This window comes from Melozone crissalis, unplaced genomic scaffold (assembly GCF_028551555.1).
Source record: "Melozone crissalis strain CALT ecotype California unplaced genomic scaffold, PUWL_Pcris_2 ptg000042l_1, whole genome shotgun sequence".
Lineage (NCBI taxonomy): Eukaryota > Metazoa > Chordata > Aves > Passeriformes > Passerellidae > Melozone > Melozone crissalis.
Genome location: NW_026535820.1, coordinates 64,085,083 through 64,111,231, shown reverse-complemented (window position 1 = coordinate 64,111,231; position 26,149 = coordinate 64,085,083). Strand labels below are relative to the sequence as shown.

The following is a 26,149-nucleotide window of genomic DNA, read 5'->3' as shown; positions in this document are numbered from 1 at the left end:
GTGTTACGAGTGCCTCCTGTCCTAACATAAATACAAAATATGTTTCAAGACAATTAACAGAACATGTTTCTTTGAAATTATTCTTGAGATCACACAAACAAATAATGTTCTGGAATAATATTTTCCAAAATGTTGTCCATAAAGATCAAAAGTATTTAATTGCCTTTCTGGTCAGACATAGAAAAGAGTTGTAAATATGTACAAATGTATATACTTAACACATATTATGATTTTTGTACTTAATTCCAAATCTATTTTTACCCACAGAGAGATTAATATTTCAAAAATTCTGCTTTCCTAAGGTTTAAGAGCTGAATTCCATTATCAGAATTCAGCAATCAAGTGGTGTGTGTGTGTGCATATGTGCAGGATGGTGGTTTTATTAAACAAAGCCTCATCTGAACAACAAAAATTAACTTTATAATATCACTACATTTTCTAGAATTTTTACATCATTAAATTTATCAGCTGAAATAGCTTTATTTCTATTAAGCAAGCAACAACAACAAAAAATCTTACCATAAAAGTCAACTCCTTCTTTTTGTGTTTATATTCTTCAAGACATTTTATGAACCACTTCATACTTAATGGTTTGCAAGCAATCCCAACAGTTGGGAATTGTGTGAAAAGTTGCACAGATTGACAGATGAAGTGAAAAGGTCTGTATTAATTTTCCAAATAAAGAAATGCACTGAGTGGTATTTCACTATGATTATACTCCAAAGTACCAATTAGAACGCATATCAGAAACTAGAGCAAGTTGACACTCTACAATAAAGCAAATAATTTCCAGTTGGAGGGGCAGAAAATGTTAATATGCAATGTTCAAGACTACAAGAATCTTTGTAAAAGGAAGTAGCTAATAAGGTTTAATGATGCATGTCAGGAAGCCACAGTATGTAGGGAAACACAGCTGGCTTCATTTTGTAAACTATTTGATATACACATCTTTCTAGTTCACGATTATCAGCTGTGCAAGTGCCACAGGGGACAGTTTAGCCTTCAGATCAGGATATTCTTCTTGTTCTCTAAATTACAAGTAAAATACATTAATATAATATGGTGCTGTAGGCTAGTGCTCTGACTAAAGCTTATCAGCTTACAAAAAAGATTAAAGAACTCTTCTGTAAGATTCAGTTTGAACAATCTCAGCAGAATAAACAGGCTGAAGAATACCGAAATAATAAATATATTTATAATACAAACCTACACGCATTTTTGAACGTCAGATTAAACCCTGAAAGTTATTAAAATAAACATGAAATGTCATTTATATTAATTCATACCATTTCACGAGGCATATACTTCTTTTATCATTAAATTAATATTAATAAAGAAATCATGGGTATTATGGATAGATTGCAGCTATACAAAGCAGTATGCCTCCTGCTTTACTGCACTCCAAGTTGCTCAGTGACTGCAATATGCAGGTGACAGCAATTAGCAGCAGATGACAGAAGCACTTTGAATTTGTACCAGATGGTAGCTAAGGGTCATTGGAAGCTAGCAGACCTTCCACAAGGAAACTGGTGTGCAGTACAACTATAAAACACTTCAGTACTTAGAAATAAATTATTCAGGTTCTCAAAGAAAATTGGAAGGTCAAAATAGAATATAAAATATTATGCAAGGCATTAAAAGCTCTCCTAGTGTTTACAGAATTAAATACATTTAAAAATAAAACAGTGCACACAGAGCATATCTTAGCCTCACAATGGAGAGAGTCATTATAAAACTAGTAGGAACATCAGCTAATGTATCTGCTAAACAATTCAAACCTGCGTCTCAAAGGAGGGGAAACATAAACACACTTCTTCTTCAGTGCATGAATAAGATACTGACTGAATACATGCTTCAATGCAAGAGGAAAAAAAGGCCAGGGGAAGATTCATACGTGGAATACAACACTTAAATGGACGCCCCTCCACACTTCTGCTGTGCCCTCAAATGTACTGTTTCACAGCTCAAACACAATTAGGTGTGTCTCATTGGTAAAAATTAATTCCTACAACCTCCAAATTTATAAATACACACAAATTTGCTTTGATTTTTTTAGCTGCAAATCAAGAGTGAGATCCCCTTAGACGAAGCACAGTGCTGCATCAGGTACTGCATGAACTACCACAACAAGCCATGAAAAGATAAATTGATTTGAGCACAAAGGATCTAGTAATGATACTTGATACAATTAATGATACAAGTTATAGCTGAAACAAAATCCCAAAAGTGAGAATAAGATGTGGACATAGTGCCAGAGAACCTTTGGGAATTTCAAAAATATGTATGGATAAGGTCAATGAAATGGCTACTCAGCTGCTTATGGGGAAATTTCTTCTTGTGCATAAAACTGTTAAAAAATCAACAATGCATTCACAAGATGGAGTCAACAACTTGACAGCAGAGCAGATGAAAGACACATGAGTTGTGATAAAAGTAGCTTTAAAAGGAAGGTGACAGGGCTGGATAGGCTAAGGAGGAAGGAACTCATGGAAAGATGCGGGTAAGAGCTGAACCAGGATCATCATCTTTTATCATCACAATATGAGTGCACACTAACCAAGACAGCATTTTTCAAGGTAAAAAAATTGTGACAGATTATTTGATAATTTCATCTGATCAAAGACTTAAACTTTCTTCTTCACAAATGTACTACCCTGTCAGAGAAAAAAAATGAGCATGTGTAAGATGTGCAAAGAGAAAAAAGAAGGAAAGAGAGGGAGGGAGACGAAAGAGAGAGAGAAAGAGAGAGAAGAAAGAAAGAGAGAGAAGAAAGAAAAGAGAGAAAGAAAGAGAGAAATAGAGAAAGATAGAAGAAAGAAAGAAAGAAAGAAAGAAAGAAAGAAAGAAAGAAAGAAAGAAAGAAAGAAAGAAAAAGAAAGAAAGAAAGAAAGAAAGAAAGAAAGAAAGAAAAAGAAAGAAAGAAAGAAAGAAAGAAAGAAAAGAAAGAGAGAGAAGCAGGTGGACCTAGTGAAAGCATTAGACCAGAGTAATAGGGTGGAGAAGCAAAACAAGGCAAGGGGGAAGGTAGTCAGGAGAAAGATATATTGAATACAAAGCACTGGTGCTGGCTGAATCTCTTCCAGAGACCATACATATAGTAGGGAATCACAACTAACTGAATCAAAAAGTTTTTCAACAGTTCTTTCAAAAAACAACTGTCCAAGCACTGTCAAACTTAAACTAGAAAAAGAGCTCCATGTGATAGGCAAAACAAAAAAAAAAAAAAAACCAACAAAAAAAAGCCTATCCCTCAAACCCAGTAGGCATCAGTAGGAATCTTATTTTCTTTCTTGAGCTGAGTCCCAAGTCATCTATCTTTGCTTTTACAAAAGAAAACATTTTGTGGATTCCTTGGAGACTATGAGATTAAGAAAAGATTCCACAATGTCTCCAAATCATAAGAGAAATGAAACTGAATGCTGTTTTGTATAAACAGTATTTTGGGATACATTCCAAAAGATATGATGGGAAGGAAATGAGCTGTAAGAATATGAAGAGCAATCCACTCTTTACAAACTAATCCACAATCTAAACCACATTATTTTCATCTGGTACAAGTTGGAATGCTGATTTTAATGCTCAGTGTATCCACAGGCTTGCTCTCTGAACTGAGGTAAAACAGAAGGGCAAAGACTGTACTCGTTAAGATTATGACAAGCTTGTTACTTCAAGCATCAAACACAACTCAGTAAATTATCTTAGTAATGATCAGTATGTTCAGCCTACACCACAACAAATACTATGTTCTGATATGGAAAGAACTTTCCCTCTAGATATCCATCACTGTAAACTAAGATTTCAGGTCATGTGAACCATGATGGTTTCTGAGCCTCCACTAATTAGACAAATACATGAGACTTCAGTTGCATGAATTATTGAGTCACATAAAAACCTTGAAAGATGTATTTTTATACTTGCTCCACACAAAGAGAAGGCTATCCAATAATAACAGTAAATAATAATTAATGCTTGCAAGCATCCAAATAGAAGTTTTGAAAATTGGATGAGCATCTATTCTAAGAATGCTCTGCAGGTCTTAAACATCCTAGTTTCTGACATTTGGGACATCCCTCTTTCATAATAATTGTAAAAAATAATAATCAATATACTTTCAACTTACCCATCACTAAAATTAATATCTCTATCATTTCTTATAGAGTTCCTTTCCATATTAGAAAAAATTAAGCTTATTCAGAAAAATATGAAAATAATTGCAGAAATAATGAAAATTATGCAAAAGACATTATATAGGCTTTTCCTAATAACAACTAGCTTTCATAAGGACCTTAGGCACACCTGACTTTCTACACAGTTGCAGCATCAAGTTTTTGGAACTATATATCAAAGAAATGTGTTTGCATGCATCTTAACTAAGGAAAAAATATTACAAAAATAAGGTTTCAGATTTCCTATAAAAATACACACAATAAAGAAAAAAAAACCAAAAAAGTGCTGACTGTGGTACAATTGTTCTTATTAACAAACACCAAGCGCACAGAACATAACCCTAATGTGGGAAAATGCACAGCAGCCTCCTTCCACAACATCAGTATTTTAGTTGCCACCACTTTGGCTTGCTCACAGCCAGCAAGGCCTTGCAGGCAGAGCCTTCTGAAAATGGTGCAGTCCTAAGCCATGGGATGAGGTTCCAAGTACCCTCTGAGAGGTCTTTGCCCCTACCCTCATCTCCCAGCAGCTGCATTTTGCCAAGGGCATGATTAAATTCTGAATGGCAACAAAGCCATAAGGAGCAATGAAAAGGTAAAAGCAAACGCCCTCAGCTGATGAGCAGCAGTGGAAGCAGCAGCTGAGAGAAAATAGCCATCAGAGTCTGCTTCTTTGAGAGCTTACTGGGATACTCCAGTAAGCCAAATGTGCAGGGAATCTCCCTTTTGCACTGTCTCCTGCAGAATGACAACATTTAAAATGATTTCTTTATTTTACCATAAATCATTAATTTTAGCTTAGATTGTTCCAGGTAAAATACATGTAATTTCTGGTGAATAAGCTAAATAGCATGCTGTTACTATTCCATAACTTGATCCTTTTTAAGAATTGTTCTGACTATATTGTGAGGTTAATCTATTTTAATAGATTTATAGATTACTTCAGAAATTGTGTATTCCACCACTGATCCTTCCTTAAACACCAGTGTGAAATGACATTGAACTACCGAGACAAATTCTAACCTACATATGTTCTAAAAACACTAAGATAACAAAACCCAAGCAACTTTTTCATGGGAGTCTCCAAAATGGGAAGAGAGATATCACAGAACATCAAGTAACATTCTTGATGAGAATCTCCAGAATTTAGGACTCCAAGTTAGACATGGTTTGTGGCTTGCCATTAACATTCTGGCATATATCAATTTTTATCCTTCTACAGCTTTGCAATAGGGAATAAATTTAACACTGTAGGAATTTTACAGCTGTGAATAAATTACATGGCTTTGCAAAATCAGTGCTAGAGTTTGGCATGAACTCTAAAATACACAGTAAACTCAGGAGTATATCCGGAGTACAGTGAGAATTCTCTGCCACTACTGAAGGGCCATTCCCTCACTTGTTCTGTATATTGTTGTATAGCAATGAGTTGTTTGGAACTAAACTCTGTAAACAAAAAAGTGGCACCAGCTGATAAAGGACAGTGATTCAACATCCATGTCCCAAGCAGCAGCACCCTAACACAGCACAGCCAAGCTTCTCAGCCTGGTCCTTGAGCAGCATTCAGGCTGAGTGCCTCAGGCACCACACAGCAACACAGGGTGCCACACAACTTTCATGCAGCCAGAAAAGACCTATCACGTGCCTAGGTATACCAATTGCATGATATGTTTAGTTGTTGGTTTCAGAACAAACAAGAAATTACTTGTGAATAGATAGCAGGCCACATCATGGAACAACTTCTCTAGCTTAGGGATACAACAGCAAAGTAGATAAGCAAGTAATGATCTAATTATTTTAAGATGCCAAAGAAAATACATGAGGATCAACTTTAAGGCTACAGGCATCACATACATACAAACCCATATATATCATGTGTACACAAACCCCAAATTAGTGGATTTTGAAACCTAAGAGTACTGTAAAACATTCAGCTAGGTTGGATGAAAAATGAAGTTGAATACCTTAAACTGACCACTCTCAGCTCCTGTTTCTTTTGTGGCTCTTCTGCTTTCCCCCACCCCACCTCCTTTATCTCTCGTGCCTCAGTTTCCCATTTGTAGTATTACCATTTTATTTCTTTAGAGGAGAACAATGTAAATAAGAAGAGAATAAAAATATATACACCATTACTCGAAAAGCATTGCTAATGAAGATAAAAAGTGCCCCACCAAGGCTCTGAAAAGAAGCAGCATGCTGTAAATAAAATTCATGAGTGTACAAAACACCCTGGCTCAACAGACTGCATGAAGTGATTTTTGTCCACATATACACTCAAGGAAGTCAGTCAAGACTTCCAGTCTTATTGTTTTCTTATTGTCTTAAAATCATGGTATAAATCTAGCATTCTTCTAGTTTTCTAAATATCAAAGAAAATTTATAACCTCAGCTCCTTTATGTGGAATTATGCTTTTTCCATACTAGTCATCTAAGGATTGAAATTCCCACTTGACACTCTTGCTATTTCAGTTAATGGTGTTAAAGATAATTATAGTAGGTAGATGTTCTCTCTGTCTCAGAGTAAAGGACACACAAATTTTGTCTTTGGTTTGCTAAAACACTGCTGACTGCTTCTAAGCATTAACATTCCTACATTCTAATTTTGGAACAACAAAGGTGCCTCCTCTGCCATTTAGCCCTTTCTTTCCAAACTTTTAAAGAAAACTACCTTTTGTCTTCCTCCTTACCCAACACAGTTCCATCCCTCTTGCTGAGGGACACCAGGCTCTTCAAAGTGCTACTCTCCTTCCTTTGCTCAGAGATGAAAGCACATGGAGAGAAAAGCATCAACACCACTACATGATATGCATTTCCCTGTGACCTGATCCCACAAATTGTCCTGTAGACCAAGAAAAGGATTCTCATACTTCATGGGAAGCTGGTAGTTAATCACTTCCTTGGACAGAAGCTCTGTGTCAGGGGACAAGCTAAGCATGTCACTACATATTACCTGTAGGTGACAGCTTTCTCAGTTTTATCAAATACAAAGAGAAGTTTTTAGGAGGATTAACTACAGCAGACTATACTCCAATACAAAGTGCTGCATAAACATTTTTCTTATAAATCCCTAACATTTGCCATGAAGAGCCATGTAACAGTTTTCACTGTTCTACTCTAACCCTGACCCTTCAGACACACAGCCAGAGAAAGCCATTCTTCTCAAACAGACTATGAACATGAAATTATCAATTTAGTAAAAAGAACATGCAAGTGGAATTACTGGGCTCTTGCTCAACAGTGTAGCAGCAGGATAAAGTGAATGCCCTTATGAAGCCCAGAACAGAAATGCAAATAGGACTTAGAAATGTCAGCCTTTGGGGTAGAAGAGACAAGAATGGCTTACTAATGCCACTAACAAGATGCTGGACAACCTAATTTATAGCTGTTCAAAAAAAATGTGTCAAGGCAGAAGAAGCATATATTTTGAATATTGAAATAGCTATGCTGAAGTGGCATGAGTTTCTGGGACAACATGAATCTACCACATGAAGCCACTCCATTTCACTCCAAGAACTGGAGGGAGGGTATTCTTTTTCTTAGCAAATATTTTTCAAAAATCATCCCCATAAAAATGGAGAATGAGCATAGATAAAAGCCTTTTAAACACAGAGAAGTAAATTTGGTCACAAAAAACCAGAAAGAGATGTTTGGGAGGAGAGAAAGAATGAGAGACTGAGAGAGAGAGAGTAGCAAAGTGATTTTGCCTCAGTTTACCAGAATAGCAAGGCCATTTTCAAATAACCAAGGGGAACATATACAGAATAAAAGAAAAAAACCCCAACCACCCTTTTGAGATTTTCATATGTTAAAAAAACCAAATCAAAACAGCAAACAAGCAACAAAAGCAGGAACCACAAGAGTAGTTAGCTTTCAGGCTAGTTAAGAATTAGGGTAAAAACAATATTACTATTTTGATGAACATTGAATGGTTACTATGAAGTTTTACTTCTGATGTTAAAATTTAACAGCAGATGTAAAATTCCATAAAATAAGGGGGAAGCAAAAGTGTTTTGAATGCTGCTTTTAGGGATTAGCAACATTACAACTATTTTTATACTGATCTGAAGCATGCTAGGCAGATTACATGCTGTAGCTCCTTTAGAGAGGCTACTGGCTTCTCAGCAGTTCCATTTAAGATAATTTCCACTAATTTTGATGCATTACTGTGTACATTCTGGGTGTATATATATTACAAACGTCAAGAAATTTTAATGTTTCAATCTTAGTACACAAAATACACTTCCATCTCCTGCCAAGAATACTGTGGTTTTTTAACTTCACCCCCAAAATCTGTTTCCATTGATGGAAACAAGTCACATTTGCAGAAGGGTTGCACCAACAGTCTTGTTTTCTATGAAGACTAAAGCTGCAAAGGCAACTCTGAATTTAGATAACAAAAAACTGTTCTGCACTTTAAAGAAGAATGAGAACACTGAAAAATGCCAGACAAAATAAATAAATAACCTTAGTTTGTTAATTTCCCTCTTGGTTAATTAACACCTGTAAATGACCTTTAGCATTGACAAGTCCAACTTCATCCAGAAAGCCAAGGTTTAAGAATATCTATCCAAATAGGATTGATTACTGATTACAGCATTGTGAGGAGCACAATTCAATCTGATTTTTTTTTTCCTTTAAAGACTGGAACTGCATTCCTGAGTAAGCTGATGTGACTGCCAATGAGGTAAAATGCAGAGAGTCATTACACTATAATGTTGATGTTACCACTTTCACATTTATCTGAAGCGCAGAACATATATCATTTTAGACTGAAATTAAACCTTGCCAGAAATAATTTTTCTTTATATTGTTGGAATTAAAAACATATTGAATTGATCCATTAAGAAAATTCTACACTCTCTATCTTTGTGTTTTTCAGACTGTGTTTGCATCCTTAGGCAATGAAACAATTTTTACAATTGTAATAAAACAAGTAAGCGTTGACTTTAAGTTAAGAAAATTGTTGCTTGAATGACTAAATACTTCAGCAAACACAATAAATCCTTCTAAGTTTAACATACAGATAAATCCCATGCTTGAACAGGTACATAAATTTCACAATTTTTCCTATCCAAGTTTTCCTAAACTTATTTCAGTTTTAGTCTTTTGCTGAGCATTTATAGACCATGTCTACATATTTAAATTTTAATATTGGTTCATTCAAAAAGCATCTAGTGTTAAGAAGGCAAATTAAAAATCTATCATAAGAAAAAACAAATTTATAATATGAAGTACAGCAGTAGTATTATTCTCCAGCAAAAAATACAGCTGTAGCACCTATTTGTATTTCAATGAAGAGAGTACTGGTAAGAGAGTCAGGCCCATGAATTTCTTGCTTATTTCTGCACATATGAGTTTCAGTTTGACAGTGTAATTTGGGAATCACAGATCTCAGTGTTTGCTTTCCCCCAGAGAAAGAAGACACCAGCATTATTGAACTATGTTCCCAACAAGAGTGTATCAACACACTGTACAGGAAAATCTCTAAAATGTTATTTTTATTTTCTTCAAAGAGCAGCAGAGAGAGACAATGTGCCATTTAAAACTGGTTTTGAATGGTATTTCAAACAATGCTTTCCTAAAGCAGAACAGGCTGCAGACTTATTTCCTCTCAAGTTTGCAGCAATAGCAAAACTGATCAATTTAATTTTAATTTTGTTTTAGCAAGTTGTATGCTAATTTCTTTTTTAAATGTTCAAATCTTTAATCTCTCAAATGTAATACATCTTCTACTCTCAAAGATTATTTTAGACTCCCTCTGCCCTCCTTTTGGGTCCTAATGCTACATACCCTAGCTAACATGTAACCATTATTTTCAAGCTTGAGAAAACACAGGACGATCCCTGAATACACAGAGGAGGAATGAACTGAGTACTGTTTGTCTACCTTCCACATGGTTAGCTAGCACAAAATATCACCTACAGATAGCAAGTGTCTCATCATACAGAAGTATGGAAACCAATCTCATCCCATGGTAGAAGATGAAGAGAAAATAAGATGCAGACTGCAAATAAAGGTACAGCTAAAACTACATCTTAAAAACGATGACAAACTATTTTTTACAATGCAGTACTCCATTTTATCACTTACTCAGCTGTGAGAGTTCTAAGTGTTTTCCTGTTTTCAGTTCCCAAATTCATCCTTACTGGCCACGTTAAATGTTGGTTACGTCTTTAAACATGGTTGTTCAGTTCACAGAGACAAAATCTCCACGCCAATATTATCGTTGAAATAGTCACATACAAAAAAATTAACATTTACTAAAAGCCTAATACATCCCCAGAATGTGTTGAATTTAGGTAATGCATGCTACACTAATGCATACTTCCCTATCAGTTTGCTACATTAAATAATTTCATTTTAAACACCTGTGCAAATTATTTATTAGGGAGAGTTGTTCAGAATTCTTGAGAGAAAGATTCTATTACTAAAGGGGTCATCTTTGTATCAGGTAGAAGAGAAAATAACCATACACCACAAAGATTTTGGTTCCATTTTACTCTATTATTTTAAAATGCATGCTACAAAGATTAAAATAATAAAAGGCCATCTTAATCCTCATAATGGTACATATCACCTGTCTCTGTCAATGAGACACTTAAAAGCATCTCTTTATTAGAAACACAAATCAATACACTCAGGGGACTGCAATAACTGCTTCAAGCAATTTGTATTATCATTTCACTCTTGATGTTCCTACTCAAGCAACTTATTATGAATGGCATGAAAATGGTAACCTGTCACTGATGATTTTTTTTCTAAACTTCTTGCAATAATTTTTTTCTTTCTTAATATAATTATCTTCTTACTGAACACAGGTCTAGGTTGTAAGGTACAGCCCAGAGCTGAAGGTCTATTTCTTTAAAATTGAGAGTGCTCCCCAACTTACATTAGAAACATTACTGATTAAGTGAAGAGCTATTTGCTTTGTTTAGACCTCAAAGAATCTTGTACAGAGGGAAGCACTGAAACCTCTGCTATCTTCTTGACAGAAAAATCTCTTGAAAATGTTTTAATTGCTTGCAAAAATCCCTGAAAGAGTCCTCTGGGTAGTGACTGGAACATCTTGTTCTACCACCACTGGTAGCCTGAATAAACTTTAGTATTCTGTTATAAACTTAAAACACTCCTTAAAACTACTGTCTACCTTTAGCCAAATACTGTACAGTAAAATAATCTGGGAGAAGTGAAAATTAATATTTAGCTGTGAGACAGTATTATAAAGGTCTGAAGAGGAACACTGATACTTCAAAGGCAAATGCCCACATTACCACCTGTAACACTCCTAACTAAAGGAAAAATAATTTTACTTTCAGGAGACTGTGGCAGACTGTACCAAAATTCAAGGCAGCAGCACACATGAAACATACCACAGCAAAAGCTTTTAGATTTTTGGGTTTAGGTACATCTCTTTTTAAGTTTTCTGAAAACAGAATCTGGTAATTCCAGAGTAAGACTAACTTACCTTATTTTTTGGATTGGATGTGTTCATTACACTTCGTGTTTCCTTGCCTGTGTAAATAACAACACCAATTACAGTTCCTGAAAAACAAACAAAACCCCAGAGGTGTCAGGTAAATGAGAGAAGATGTTCCCAAATTAAAACTTGCACTAATTTAGTTCCTTAAATAAATCAATTGTATGAAAAAAACCCCAACATTTCTGCATAACACTGTGAGTGCTGATTTTCAGAATGTAAAACGAAGAATTATATTAACTTCTGCAATAAACATCTGTAAAGATGACAACATGCTTTCCTTCTTTTTTATGGAAACAATACTTCCAATGGAGCTGGTTAGAAACTTGTATTTGAACTTAAAATTTCTTCCAGCTGTTTTCAGAAGGTAGGACAGCATAAATAACTGCAGAGTGAATAAAAAAATGAGTAAAGTAGTGCTGAACACATCACACATCAATTGCCTGCTACCTCTGCCATCTATAATGAAGTAAAATCTGGTTCAGCCAGTTAATTACTTTGATAGAGTGTTATACAGAAATATTACCTTCATTACCTTATAAACATTTTAATTTTTAAATTATTTTTAGCCAATTTTTGCAGCATGGTATAGGAAAACCTGGCTTCAGCATCACTAAATAAATTTTTATTAAAAAAAAAATTCTATTATTAATATGTTACATAACACTTTCTAGCAGAAAAAACTCCCCTTATTTCTATTACTTCATCAGGTAACCTGAAATGGTTTTATGGCAGTACAACCAATAACGTGATTTTTTGGGGGTCACTATGATATGAAGAAATAATAAACATAACTATTCAAAAACTGCATACTCAGACAACTTTTTAAAAAAGTAGAAGTATTACATATTTGTCTGACATTAACTTAATTTGTCTTTGGCAATTAGAACCCCATATAAGATCTGCTATCACTACTCTTGTAGTGTAATGGGTTGTAAAAAATTGAAGAAACTCCCAAAAACAAAAATAATGATAGTGAAAGATGTTTGCATTAAAGATGTCTGCATTTACTCAAAAATAAGAATGTATCCTTATTTTTGAGTAAGGATACATTCTTATTTTAGTAAGTTTTATGCAGCTGTTCACTCACTTCCTCCCCAGAGCACCAATGACACGGATGGTGAGGAGGATAAGGAAAAAAAAAATTGAAAAGAAAACAAAACCAACAAAACCAAAAAAATCTCATCACAACTCACGGATTGAGATAAGAATGGTTTAATGTTTGAAACAAAGTAAACATAACAACAATAGTAGTAATACTTGTGATAATATTATAAATATCGTAATAAAGAGGAAAAAACCCAAAAAACAAAAACCAAAACCAACCAACCAAACACCAACCCCCACCTCCCCCCAAAAGAAAACAAAGACCCAAGTGAAACAAGTGATGCATAGTACCATTGCTCTTGACCACTGATCAATGACCAGGCCACCCCAAAATTCCTCCAATAGTCACTAATCCATAATTTCTAAGCCCTTTCTACTGTCTCCAACCAATGGCCACATATCTCTTTGGGGCACTTTATTTTGGAGTGATCCTGAGCTGACCTGTGTCCAATAGTCAGAACATATTGGACAATATGCTGTAGGGAATCTCCTCCTGCACACTCCAGCAACCTCTGCCTTCACAGGTATCTAGTTCAGTAGAAGTTGGGAGGACTATATATTCTAGATGGCACATTTCTACAAAGCTTTGCCTGGCTGCTGCAGCTCAGAAAAACAAACTGTCCTACTTGTCTCATATTTTGTTCTTTGAAAAGTTGGTTTCAAAGGTGAAAGTCAGATAAATTCCATTTTGATGACTGAACTTAGAGCAGAATTTTGGTTAGATCTGACTAAGGTGCTGCTTATAACAAGTCATTGATCTTAGATTTTAAACTTTGTGCCATCAGCACAGTATCAGTGATAACTAAGTGCTCCTTAAATCTGAAGTACATTGGTGCAGGGAGCTTTATCTGTAGTTTCATTGTTGTCCCACAGTGGTTGCAGCAGGTACAGTTCTGGTATCCAATAACGAATTGAATCCAACCTGGGATTTCTGGAAGCACAGCCATACCGCAGGCCTCAGCTCATTGAAAGCACTGACTCCCGTATTATTGCATAAGGGGCCTCTGCAAACTGGCTCTCCTACGCTGGGCAATACCTGATAGCTGTGGGTGGAGTGCTTAATGATGGGGAGAGAAGTTAGGACACAGCACTAGAACAAATGTGGGCCTAGAAAAAAAAGAAAAGCAGACTCGTGATAGCCAAGCATACTCTGAATCCCGTGTGTGATGATAACAATTTTGCTATCTCCCAAGCATACATCTTCACTGTATGAACCACAGAAAAAACAGGGTGTGCTCAAATTAATTAAAGTCATAGGTAGGAGTTGGCAGAAAATACTGCTTTTGACAGCTGTGCATTTATATAAATTGTTCTGATTTTATCTAAAGTGACTTCACAAGACTGACATCTGCCAAAATGATGATGCAATTTCATTAATACAAATCTTCTCTTAATAGGTATCTCAGCAGGTTTCTCAGAAAGCTGCATTATCTTGTTCAGCATTTGAACCACACTAATCATTACCACAAGTGGAGAACAAAAACCTAAAGTCCATACTGTAGTAGACTTTCTGAGGCTTTTTAAAATTTAACTGCTAACTGTCCTCTCTCCCTTTCTGAAATGAAATCTACTGAAGTTTTCAATAAGCACAAACACCACAGTCATTGATGCCAAAAGCACAAAGCATCTGAAAGATAAGTAATTTAATTGAAGATAAACTAAGAGGTTTTCAGAAAACTCAGTGGTTTAAGTTACTTGCTTATATTTAGAAGTGTTTCTCCAGGGACAGTAGTTTTGCAAGTTTTCACTAACCAAAATTTCCTTTCCTTTAGGCACTGTTATTAATTCCACAGTGATAATACAGATATTAACAATGACAGAGACTCTTTGCCTTACTGTTACTTTTAAAAAACCTGCTAGAACATGACTTGTAAGTGGATAAGTCAGAATATTTTTTTCCTATCTCACTTATTAAAGAATAACTAAAGGATGACTGCATGCTTTGGACTTGAGAAAACGGCTTTTGATTTCCATCCCTGTCAGAAGCTTCCAGTGTGATCCAGGCACATTAATCTTTGTCTTTTTTAGGGTTAGGATAAGCATCATACAGACGATCACCAGATCTCTGTAAGAGCTTTACAGCAAAGGGCAAAAAGCCCTGCAAATTGGGTATCAGTAGGAATCTCCATTTAAATATCTAAACTATCAGTTTTGAAACTGGGTATATATTAGGTGCAGTAAAATGGTTTTCCCTTCCCCCCTCCCATTTAGCTTATTATTCTTTTAAGGGGTAAAGAAACAAACTAAATCCAGGGAAAGTAAATGCCTTCCAAATGTACAAATTTGAGTAACCTCATTCTTCTGAACATTATATTTTGATATAAAAATGACATGGAATAGTTTATTCTTGAGTTGTTTGAAATTATACAATTTTGTTGAACCAATTTTTTTGGTTCCCAAAATTCATGAAGAAAACAAAAAAGTCTTAAATTATAGCAAATACTTTTCTTGTCACTTCTGCTGTTCTAGCAATAGGTGCTTTTTTTCTCTGTAGAATCCATTATTGTAGTATTCCGATATTCTCATGAGCTTTGGTAATCTGCATTCAAGATGCAGTTGATAAGATTTCTTGAAACCGTTATACACTTAAATTTACTGTTACTGATCTGTGAAATAATTGATTTGTGGTCTCTCTCTTCTAGAATTGTCATGGCATCAGCAACCAGAGCTCAAGTTTTCTGAGGTATTCCCCACATAATTCCCCAAACACTTTTCCCAGCCTAACCTTGACCCTCTGTATCACCTTGAAAATAGCAATGGCATCTATACTGGAGATAGTGGGCTATCCTACCTGATGCAATGTGGTTTTTCTAATATGTCAAAGAGTACTATCAGGAAATTCAGCATCTATTAATCACTGGAGGAGAAACCCTCACCCAAAAATTGTCCTGTACATCCTATACAAAACCATTTTAAAAATTAAATAAGGCTTTGTGTCTGCAAATTAGGTACATATTCCTTTCCTGGGTGTCTGATGTAGCTCTTTCTGCTCCTGAGACTGACACCATCAGTCAGTAATATGCCAAGATAATAGTGCTAGGTTGACCCAGAACACTTTGTAACAATCTACAAGGGGTTGAAAGGGCCTAACAGGGTCCCAATGAGTCACACATTTGCTTGGCTTAGTAACAGATGCTGTCCAGGCTGCTTAGAGAGCACTGGAGGGAGCAGCCTTTCAAGCTAGACAGTATTAAAGACTGTCATACTGAAGAGTCCTAGGGTGAATGAAGAGATGCACAGGAAACATCGCAGGGCAGAACTCTACCCTCCACTGTCTGGACTCAGGCCTCAAATCCTCTTTCTTGAACCAAAGTGGAATAGTAATAGAATTATTAGGTTTGCACACAGACGTCATAGACTTTTTCAGTGAAAAATGTGTGTAACAGAACTGTGAACCTAGACAGTGAGGACATTGAAATCAGATGCAAGTGTGGGTGAAGTAGCTGCCTACAGAGTAGAAAAACCGCACACTTTCGCGTACTACAAGCTGTTTATTCTTCTGTTTTAATGAAATCCTAGTGTCACTTATGTATAGAAGCTGTGCACAAGCATATTCTTCCACTAGATTTTTTAGATATAATTAAAGGTTGTGACTGATTATACCTGGGGAGAGAATGCAGAGGCACCTGCAAACTTGTGTAGGCAGAGTCCACCTTTGATATCCTTCCATGGCAGGTTTAAGGAAGTTAGCTTATGTATGTTTACAATGCAGTCAGACAGTGACCAGAATTTTTATTAAGATTTTCAGTTGTCACAAATCTTGGAAATTCAATTATTAAATCTACTTTAAAAAAAAAACCCAAGTAAATTTAATTAGCTCAGCATCAAGTGTTCTAACTTAGTTTTGTACATTCAGCTTGGAAGTGAGGTGCAAACAACTGAATGATGCATCAGTTATCAACCAGATCTAGAGCATCTTAATTTTAACAATTTGCTAGATGTTTTACATTATGGTCTTCCTCATGACTATATGCACAGTGTACCTCTAAGATCTTGTAAATATCTTATCTAATAAGCAACAGACTGAAGGAAATAATTTCCTAGTTTATGCTGAAGGGCTAATCCTATCAAATGCTAAAATTACATCCACACAGTTCCTGAGTAATTCTTAAGATCTGGATTTTTGGCCTACAGGACAATGAGTACTTACATGAGAGAAGCACATTACCATGGTATCAAATTGCAGTTAATACATGAAATTAGGTAAGTGAAATGAATGATATGCCTGAGTTAGATATAATTAATGTCACAAAATCAGTAACTGAAGGAAATTATTTTTGTCTGGTACCTAAATTCAAGGTAACTTCTGTATGCACACCACAGCACAATTTTTAATTTTATGATCACATTATTTTTCCCTTCAGAAGGCGTTGCAGTCTTGAAGAGCCATTCAATATTTTTTACCTTGTATTGTTCAGTGAGTTTGCCCTTAGTCTGCCTTAAAGTCTTATTCCACTATTAAAACTATGTCCCAACAAGAGAATTATCTTTCCCTATGTTTTTCCACTGTCATCATTAATAATGAGCTAACGTCCTTCATAAATAATTAAACTTTCACAAGACCCCTCAGAAATAAAAAACTCAAACTTATCCTAAGGTATAAATTTTAGGGAGAACTGTGTCCATTAATATAGGTGCCAAATTTAGATAGCAGATCAAGAGCAATCAGTCAATAGCTACACTTCTAAACAAAATCATCTACCATGGAAATGAAAACATGAACAGCTTTCAATTAAAATTCAAATATACTGACTCAGAATTAAAGAGTTTGCAAATGCATACTCTTTGTTTGTAGTTTTCTTCCACACATAGATTTGAGGAAAAGGAAATTCAAACCAAGTTTATACAGTATTGAAATTTATAATTCATGAGAAGCATCTTTTTATACAAAGTTAAAGATCTCGCCTACCTAAGTTAAAAACCTGAGGACAGCTTTAGGCATCATCCATTTGACCACAGTTTTAGAGAGAATAATTTTCCAGTGCAATCAAACCAAACAACACTAACAATCAAAGATCATGACTGTCTTTTCAACACTCGGGAAAGGAGTGCTCAGTCACAGACTTCTACCTCGTCAGAATTCATCTCTTCCCCACATCCTTCCAGCAGGCCCCTCACTGATGTAAGAAATCTTCATAGTAGGGACTAACTTTACAATTTAGCTGGAAATTTCTTTAGTTCCTTCCCATTTCTTGGCTGTTTCCAGTTGCTCCAATTTGCCATCTTAAATCCTAGTTATCTTCAGAAGTCATGCTCTCTCAATTTCTTATTCTCAGTCGTCATGCAGAAGAATAACCACTGCCTTTTGACTTTTCTTACATAGAGCAAAAATGAAAGAAAATAAATTTCTGCTCTAAAAACCAAGAAGTTACAATGGCTTAAAGTCTGAAAAGAGCATCTAGGTATTAATGTGTACTCATTTATAATATCTGGGACATACATGAAACAGTAATAATATTTAGATCCCAATATTTTAAAATTACCTAACTTGGAAACTTACCTACTCTCTCTGATTAAGACTTTGCCTAATAGAAGATACTAATCACAGAGTATACATAGAAGAAAAGCTCCTAAAAAATACAAAACTACCCTTGCTTTTCAGCAGGGAAAAGCATCCACTATGATTGAACAGAGCACCTTACAACTTAAAGTTTTAATTAAATCAAAAAGGTCAGTGATGTCAGTGGGCTACAAGCGACTGTAATACTGAAAGATCAAAATTGAAGTTAAGAAACCCCCAAAGCTATTAAGGAGGATTAAAAATGTATGAAAATATTTAGAGCAGCATGATAAAACCAATGAGAAGGTGGAAAAGCAACAGTTTAATAGCCTGGAAGATAAAAGTATTTTACAATGTGAAATATTAATGACTTTTGAAAAATAAGGATGCATTTCCTTGGAAGTATTTAGATACATTAGCATCTTTGTATTGCAGCACTTACCCGAAGCAACAACAGTGCTTGCCCATAATGTATTTTCTATGCTTAGGCTTTCATGAACTGCAGGATCACTGTCTTCCTGTTAAAAATAAGAATAGCTAATAAGTGAATCGCCATTACAAGAAGTTAAGTACCATGTTATACCATCTGAATAACTGACACAGGATGTTTGCAACCTTGTATCAATCACTGCATAATAGCTTTCATTGCACATACACAGATACAAAACACTGTCTAAAAAGTGAAATAACGTTTGAAGTTCATATTACTTCTATCCAATCATTCTAAAAGAACTAGTCAAAAGTATTTCAAAAGTAACATATTCTTTTCCTCAGATGTATCAAACTGCAGAACAGTATGTTCCAGCATGCAGTTAAGGTGAGTTACGAACACTAACTCCCAAAAATTTACACCCTGTTCTGTATTTAAATCATGTATCATTCTTACAGTAAGCTATGGCGATCATCATTTTGCACCTGATCAACATCCTATAAACTTCAGGGAAAAATACTGCAACTTTTAAAATGAAACGCAGGCTTGTATTATCTTACCACATGCTTACGAAATATATACTCCTTGGGAAAATACTTCCAATAGAAAACTGCTTCCCTGATTGCTTTAAACATCCCCTTTTTTTCCTCCCCTCTCTCCTCCCAAGCAATAATGATCTGCAGATTGTAAACAGACAATCTCTCATAATCAATTTGGAGCATGTACAGATTTGTTGCTCATTAGCAGCTGTGAAATGTGCTGTTTACAACTTTAGGAGGTAGGATAATCAAGTGTATTTGATCAAATTACAGACTGTAGCTAAACATTTTGCAAGAAAGGGGAGATGACTTATTTATCAAAGTATGCAATATACATATTGTCAATAATCAAAACCTATGCCCATTTTTCATCTCTATTTTGAAACAATCACCAAGCACAGGAAGAGCTGCACAGAAATTTCTGTTTCTAAAAAAAGAAAAATCTCCAATTAAACACATAACTTTTTGTGCATAGATCAAGAGATCCCAATATAGCAAGGAAACTATAGTTCTTACTCTCCTAAGCAAGGAAAAATTGTTGTTTAAAAGGCATGGAGAATCATTCTGTCAAAAACGGAGGGGAAGAGAGGGAGGATATGGAATTAGCCCTAAGATGAAAACCACCAATTTTGAATCAAGACTTGTATTCTGACAATCTTGGGATTAGCGCAGTTGGTTAGGGCAGGGTGCTAATTATGCCAAGTTTATGGTTTCAATCCCCATTATGAGTCACTCACTAAGATTTGGACTTGATGATCGTTGTGGGTCCCTTACAATTCAGAATATTCTGTGAAAAATCATTAATGCTCTATAAGATTAGGCTTAAATTAAGAAAAAAGGAGAATTATTTGATTCTCACCTCAGGAATTAATACTGCAAGAATTATTTGTTATACTCCTACATCTTAATGCTTAAATACCTGGTTTGATTTACAATTGTTCTCAAATTATTTGGCTTCTGTGATTATTTCTTGTGTTTATTCCAAACAGAAAGTAAAAAGAACTGGATAATGTTGAAATAGAGCAATAAGGAAGGTCAACATGTCTTCCACACTAGATACGACTAAATAAACCTGGCTTCTAATGGAGAATATGACAGACATCTATGAAACAAGCACCTAAAAAGGGATGATAGATACTACTTATTTTTACTAAAGAAGAAAGAAGTCATAAATAAAGTCAACAAAATTGAAAAACAGGCTATCATTCTTAAATATGTACTTAGTCTGTGTAACTTCCTCCAATTGCAATATTAAAAAGTTAGACACGTTCAAGGGTGAACTGGGTAAGTTTAGAGAAGGAAAATTCATTGCAAGTTACTTACAGAAAACAGCTCTAACTCAGGAAATTTCCCACATCTTGTGTTAAGAAACAGGTGGCTCTTTTGAGGAGGAACTACTGTGTCCTTACTCTAGTTGTATTCTGCTTCCCAGCACTCTGCTTCTGGCTGTTGTCAAGAACAGGATACTAAGCTAGGTAAATCCTTTGTTTTCCCTTATTTTTCAGTTAGCAGATTGTAAGACTGAATTGTGAAACTCTTCCATATTACAAGAAGAAATCAAAAGCCCTGCAATTATTGCAGAGAGCTGACAACAGGGTTAGGAAAAAGTCACTTGTTCAATGCCTAACACTGCTACAAGATTTAGTGAAATACCTTGTTTTAGGTGATTGAAAACAGGAAAACATCAAATGAGCTCTCTCTCTTTCCACTCATGCTCATCCACAGAAGAGTCTGCCAATCCCTTATCTTCTGCTTATTTCATTATGATACTTTGATGTCATTATGCCCTCACCTAAAATTTTCAGCTTTCTTCAGTTCATTCCATTTCCAAAATATCACACCTTCCATGCCCAATCAGATGATGACTTACCCTTATTTTTCTTTTGTTCTAAGTTACTCAAACGAAAAATACAAGGTGCATTTAAGGGTTTAGCTGTTTCACACTATTTTTATTCATATTTCTAGAGAGACAGTAGGGATAGATGAAGCAGGGAAGGACAAGAACTGCAATTCCTGAGTGAGACCACACCTGTGTTAAAGAGATATTTCTGCAAATTTTCTGACACCAACAGAACAATGTATGCTTCGGGTTAAATGAAATCCATCACTCACTCTCATAGCAGAAATTTGACATACAAGGGCTTCTTTGTCCAGCTGACAAAGTTTCCACTTAAGGTCTGCTGGGTTGAATTTCATTTGGCAGCTGTATGTTTCTTGGTCTTTGGGTTCTGAATCAAGTTCATTACCAGAATAGTGGAGTTCAGTATTGTATTCAAGCTTCATATTCAGGCTCAGTTTTTTAATCTGTGAGCAGCATTGATCATAGAGGTTTAAATTGTCTATAGTTTCTTTGCAGAAATTAGTCTGCAGCTCATACATGTGCAGTGAGAAAGGAAAGATGATCAGTGAAATAAAAATTGAATACAACCCATTTTCAGTCCTTTCATTATTAATTTTATAAAGTCCTTTCATGAATTCATAATACAGCTGACCAAAGATCACGACAAATTTCAAGGAGTCATTAAAAAATTTCAAAGCTCTCATTTTTTAGAAATTTTTGTAAATAACAAGCGAGGTCTTTGAGATGAAATCCCTAATCCTTGAGTAAACCAGTGTACCACTTCTATTTGACCTTTTCTATCTCTGTTCCCGCATGACAGGATACAGTACAACAACCCCTATTAACTTTTGTAGGAAAGTGGAATACACATTAATTTACTGGAATCACTGAAAGAGATTCCTTCTCCAACCCAACCCCACAGTTAATTTTTCTGGCTATGTTCCTTTTACTGGCATGTGTTTTGGACAGGGTCAGATTAAGTTCCATACACATTAGCTCCCTAGTCAAGTTGTCTGTATAGTTGTTACTGCTGGCATAAAGGAAGGGGAGTCAAAAGGATTTCCAAAACATAATGCCAATCTCTTCAGTGGCAACATAAAAGTAAACCAGATTGAAGTGAACACAACCATTGCTTTAAAACAGGTAATTCTTTACCAAACATGAATGAAAAAAGTGACTTAATTTTCTCTCTACTAAAATGCAAGGCATATCCAAGAAAACATCTGTATAATCAGTGTCAGGCCAGAGATTCTACTCATAAATGAATAAAGCTACATGCACCAGGTTTTACATCAGTTTAGGTTTATTTTAAGCATCAAACAAGATGCAATATTGTAAAAAATTATATATATTATACAATATAGTTCTGTACGATATGAAAGAAAATCATGGCATTTGCCTTCTAAGATTGCTATTAGAATCTAAAAAAATTAAGATATAGTTCCAAAGTAAATAAAGAGACTATGGGGACAGAACAGAGCTGCAATATAGAAGAAATAAAAGGAAAATATTCTCAAGGGAATAGTGAAAGTAACCCCCAAATTTAAACAAATAATAGCCAAAGTTAAAAGCAAGAGAGACTCTCCATGATCCTATACAGAAGTAAGCAAAGGTTAAATAATACTGGCTATGCCAATACACACTGATGTAATGCTCTAGAATACTCTTTAGGCTCTAACTGGTAAAAGTTGGGTTAAGAAATATGGTTACCTTTTATTGTCTTTTTACAGATTTTCAGCATTGATAAAATTGCTCCCTCATTTATCAAGCCTACAGAGGAACATCAGACAGAAGAGAAACTCTTGTTGTTATATCTGTTTACATCCTTGTTCTGTACACCACTATTTAAAAATAAGCTCAGCAAAGACATGGATGATGCCCTCAGAACAAATAAAACTATCTCATAAATTTCCGCAAAACACTAATTTAGCTTATCTATTGTTTTTTGATAGGCTGTCTAGTAAATGTGAAAGGAGGAGAGGAATTAATTTATGCCATTATTCAAGAGCCAGACATGATCATGCAAGGACACACGCTCACTTTCATGAGTGAGTGAACAATGGAAAACCACACCAAAATTTATGGAGAACAATGAAAAACAACTTCATGTGAAGCTAGCAAATATCACTAGAGTAAAGCAAAGCTTTTATGTCTCCTGACATGATTATGCAGGTGTTCTGCAAAATATATCTTCTGTCAGCTCACAGGGTTTTTGTAGATAGATTTGTACTTAGACCTTGCTAGCTCATAAAAACTCCAGCACTGTGCTCCCAAGTTTCTGGTTTGTTTTATGGACACATACTTTTTGAAATTATCTAAGTTTGTCTTTCAAATTGTTAGTACTCTGTCTCCATAACGGGGGGAAAAAGAAAAAGAAAAATCAATGTGCTATTACCCTGTCAACCTACCCTTGCAAGAATTCTTTGAACATCAATGCTTAAGTAGAAAAAATGTATGCATTAGCAGCACTAAGCACACTAATTTTTTTTGCTTTAACATAAAATAGAAATTAAATGCAAGTACTGATTTATTGTAAGAAGCAAGGGCTCACAGCAAAAGCAGAAAGATAAATCAGTAAACAAGTGTCCTAAAACAGCATTTCACAATGCAGAAGGTACACCACTAACAAAAACCAACCTTTGAAAAATCTCTAGTGTGATTCACTGTGAACCAAATTTGAGGGCAATGCCCTCACATGCTTTAAACTGAACACTCAAGTTCAGTTTAAACTATCCTTGCTACTGAAGCACCCAAAAAACCATATATGCAATCCTGAAACCATAAAATGCACCACAGGTATTTACACCCACTGGGATATTTGAATCATACAGCTCTTATGACGTGTACAAACAGAACCCACAACATAAATTACTGTGATGATTTCCCAATGTCTCAATTACTTATACCAGAGTTGTTAAAAAGATTCCAAAGAGTTCAATATATATGTAGGAAATTACACATTTAGCCACTGAGAGGAATAATATGAATTTACAGCTGTTAATAGAAGTTTCATTTGGACAATTGGTCAATACAAGGTTTAAGTAAACACTGTTGCTTACTGCTTTAGAAGGTGTGAACAAATGACATTTACTTTGTAGGCAGCATGGACTATGGAACCCAGTATAAATTGGTCTTTGAGAGCCAGCAATTGCAATATCTCATTCATCAGTGTATTTACAATTGTGAACTGGAATTCCAATTACAAAACAAAATCTATTACCAATTTGAGTCACGGGGAAAAAACCCTCCTCTTTACCTCCACAGCAGTTAATTCTCTCAAATTATATTAGAAACAAACCATCAAGAGGAATGAGTCTAACACCACTGAGTTTGGCTGAAACAAACAGAATAATCACTACATCTGCTAACATACTGCTACAAAACTGTAAATCTATGAAAAAATAAAGAATTACTACCTATTAGGACACTGCTTTATAAGGTCAACTTTAGCAGGCCACCTTTTAAAAACAACAGAAACAAGACATAGATATTACTGCATTGTTATTTTCATAATTAGTTTTGAATATAATTATCTGTGGAAAAGAGGTTCAATACAAAGCCCCTATAAGTAGCTTTTAGCTTATTTTACATTTTGAGAAAAGTGAACTTTAGAAGTACAGCAGAAATGCTGTTAAACAAGGCACACTTTTATTGCACATAAATTAGCAGATACATTGTCTCAGGCTACTGCTATTATTCAACTTGTCAGTTTTTGGCATATATGAACAATACATCAGATGCCTGGAAACAATATACTGTTCACAAAGAGTTTCACATATAAAGATTAAACTGATGTCAATCAACAAATATTCAACTCTCCAATTCAGATTTTTTCAGATAATCTTTATGCATTCATTTTCTGCCATACATGTTTAACATTTTTTATATGAAGTATTGCCATGGCAGGAACATAGGAAAAAATACTGCTGTAAAGTCAAGGAAAGATCTGGTAAAAAAAAAAAAAATTGACACTACATGTAGGACTAAGGTATTAAAGAGGAAAGTAGAAAATTTATTAACATGGACTACTTACCCGTGTGAAAGTACCCTCAAAACTGTGGATATCCAGCTGTGGCTTCTGAGCATAAACATAAGCATTGATGGAAAAGAGATCCTGTAAAACAGAATAACGTATTTGTTATTACTTAAATATAATAATTTATTTTGAAGACCTGGTAAAGATTCCAGTTTATGACCCTCACCAACCCACCCCAAACTAAGGTCACACAACTTTTACCCAACTAAGAAACATGGGGGTTTTTTCCAGTACATCTTGCTATAGAGGAATCACTTTCAAGTTGATATCCTTAATGTGTTTATAGTTCAAAAACTAAACTGTTTTACATTTATGAGTTAGATATTTTTATCTAATTTCTTTTAACAGCCCCATTTTAATTAATTACAGTGTAATCTTACAATATTTTCCAGATATTTGTCCTTCTCAAAATAAAGTGGGAGAGGGAGGAGAGTTGATTTGTTTGTTGGTTGGGTTTTTTAATGAAACAGGAAAAAAAATACTTTTCCAGCAAAGACAAAGCCAACTGAGTACAAAAGGCAACAATGAAATGGATTTGAGTTCTCTTGAATGCCCCGGCACCCCAGTGAAAACTCCACAAGAAAACCCTACCAGCTTCAGGTAAGCCTGACTACATCAACAGGATTACTCAAATCTTTAAACTCAGGGATACATCAAAATTAGTCTGATAAAATTTGGTCTAATATATTGTGGTACCACTACTCATGACAGCAAACAATCCACAAATGTTCCTACCCTAAAACTAAGAAGAATAGGAAACACCTAAGATAGTACAGTAACAGCCTCTATAAACTGATGGCAGTATACTATAAACAAAAGAAAAAAACCCCTAATAAATCTGATTATTGTTAGATCTTAAGAGTTGTCCCTAGAGGCCCAGGGAAGTTCACCTTAAAATTCTGAAACAATTATTTCATCAAATAATTGCTCTAAAACATGCACCTTCCACAGCAAAAATACTACAGACTAAAACCGTGATAGAAAGGAATTTTTCAATCACAGAAGCAAATTTTTGGTGCTTTTTAGGTGATAAGAACCAACAGCACCAAAGGGA

At 35.1% G+C, this 26,149-nt stretch overlaps 1 protein-coding gene across 2 annotated transcripts in view; it reads right to left on the bottom strand.

Annotated features, from left to right (window-relative positions):
* The window catches only part of ATP9B (ATPase phospholipid transporting 9B (putative)), a 155,875-nt gene that overhangs the window by 59,313 nt on the left and 70,413 nt on the right, over window positions 1-26,149 (bottom strand). For both annotated transcript variants that reach the window (XM_054284784.1, XM_054284786.1), the window contains exons 9-11: window positions 25,093-25,173; window positions 18,693-18,768; window positions 11,632-11,708 (exon numbers count right to left, since the gene is read on the bottom strand). In XM_054284784.1, coding sequence (XP_054140759.1) covers window positions 11,632-11,708; window positions 18,693-18,768; window positions 25,093-25,173 — 234 coding nt within the window. The remainder of the gene's footprint in view (window positions 1-11,631; window positions 11,709-18,692; window positions 18,769-25,092; window positions 25,174-26,149) is intronic.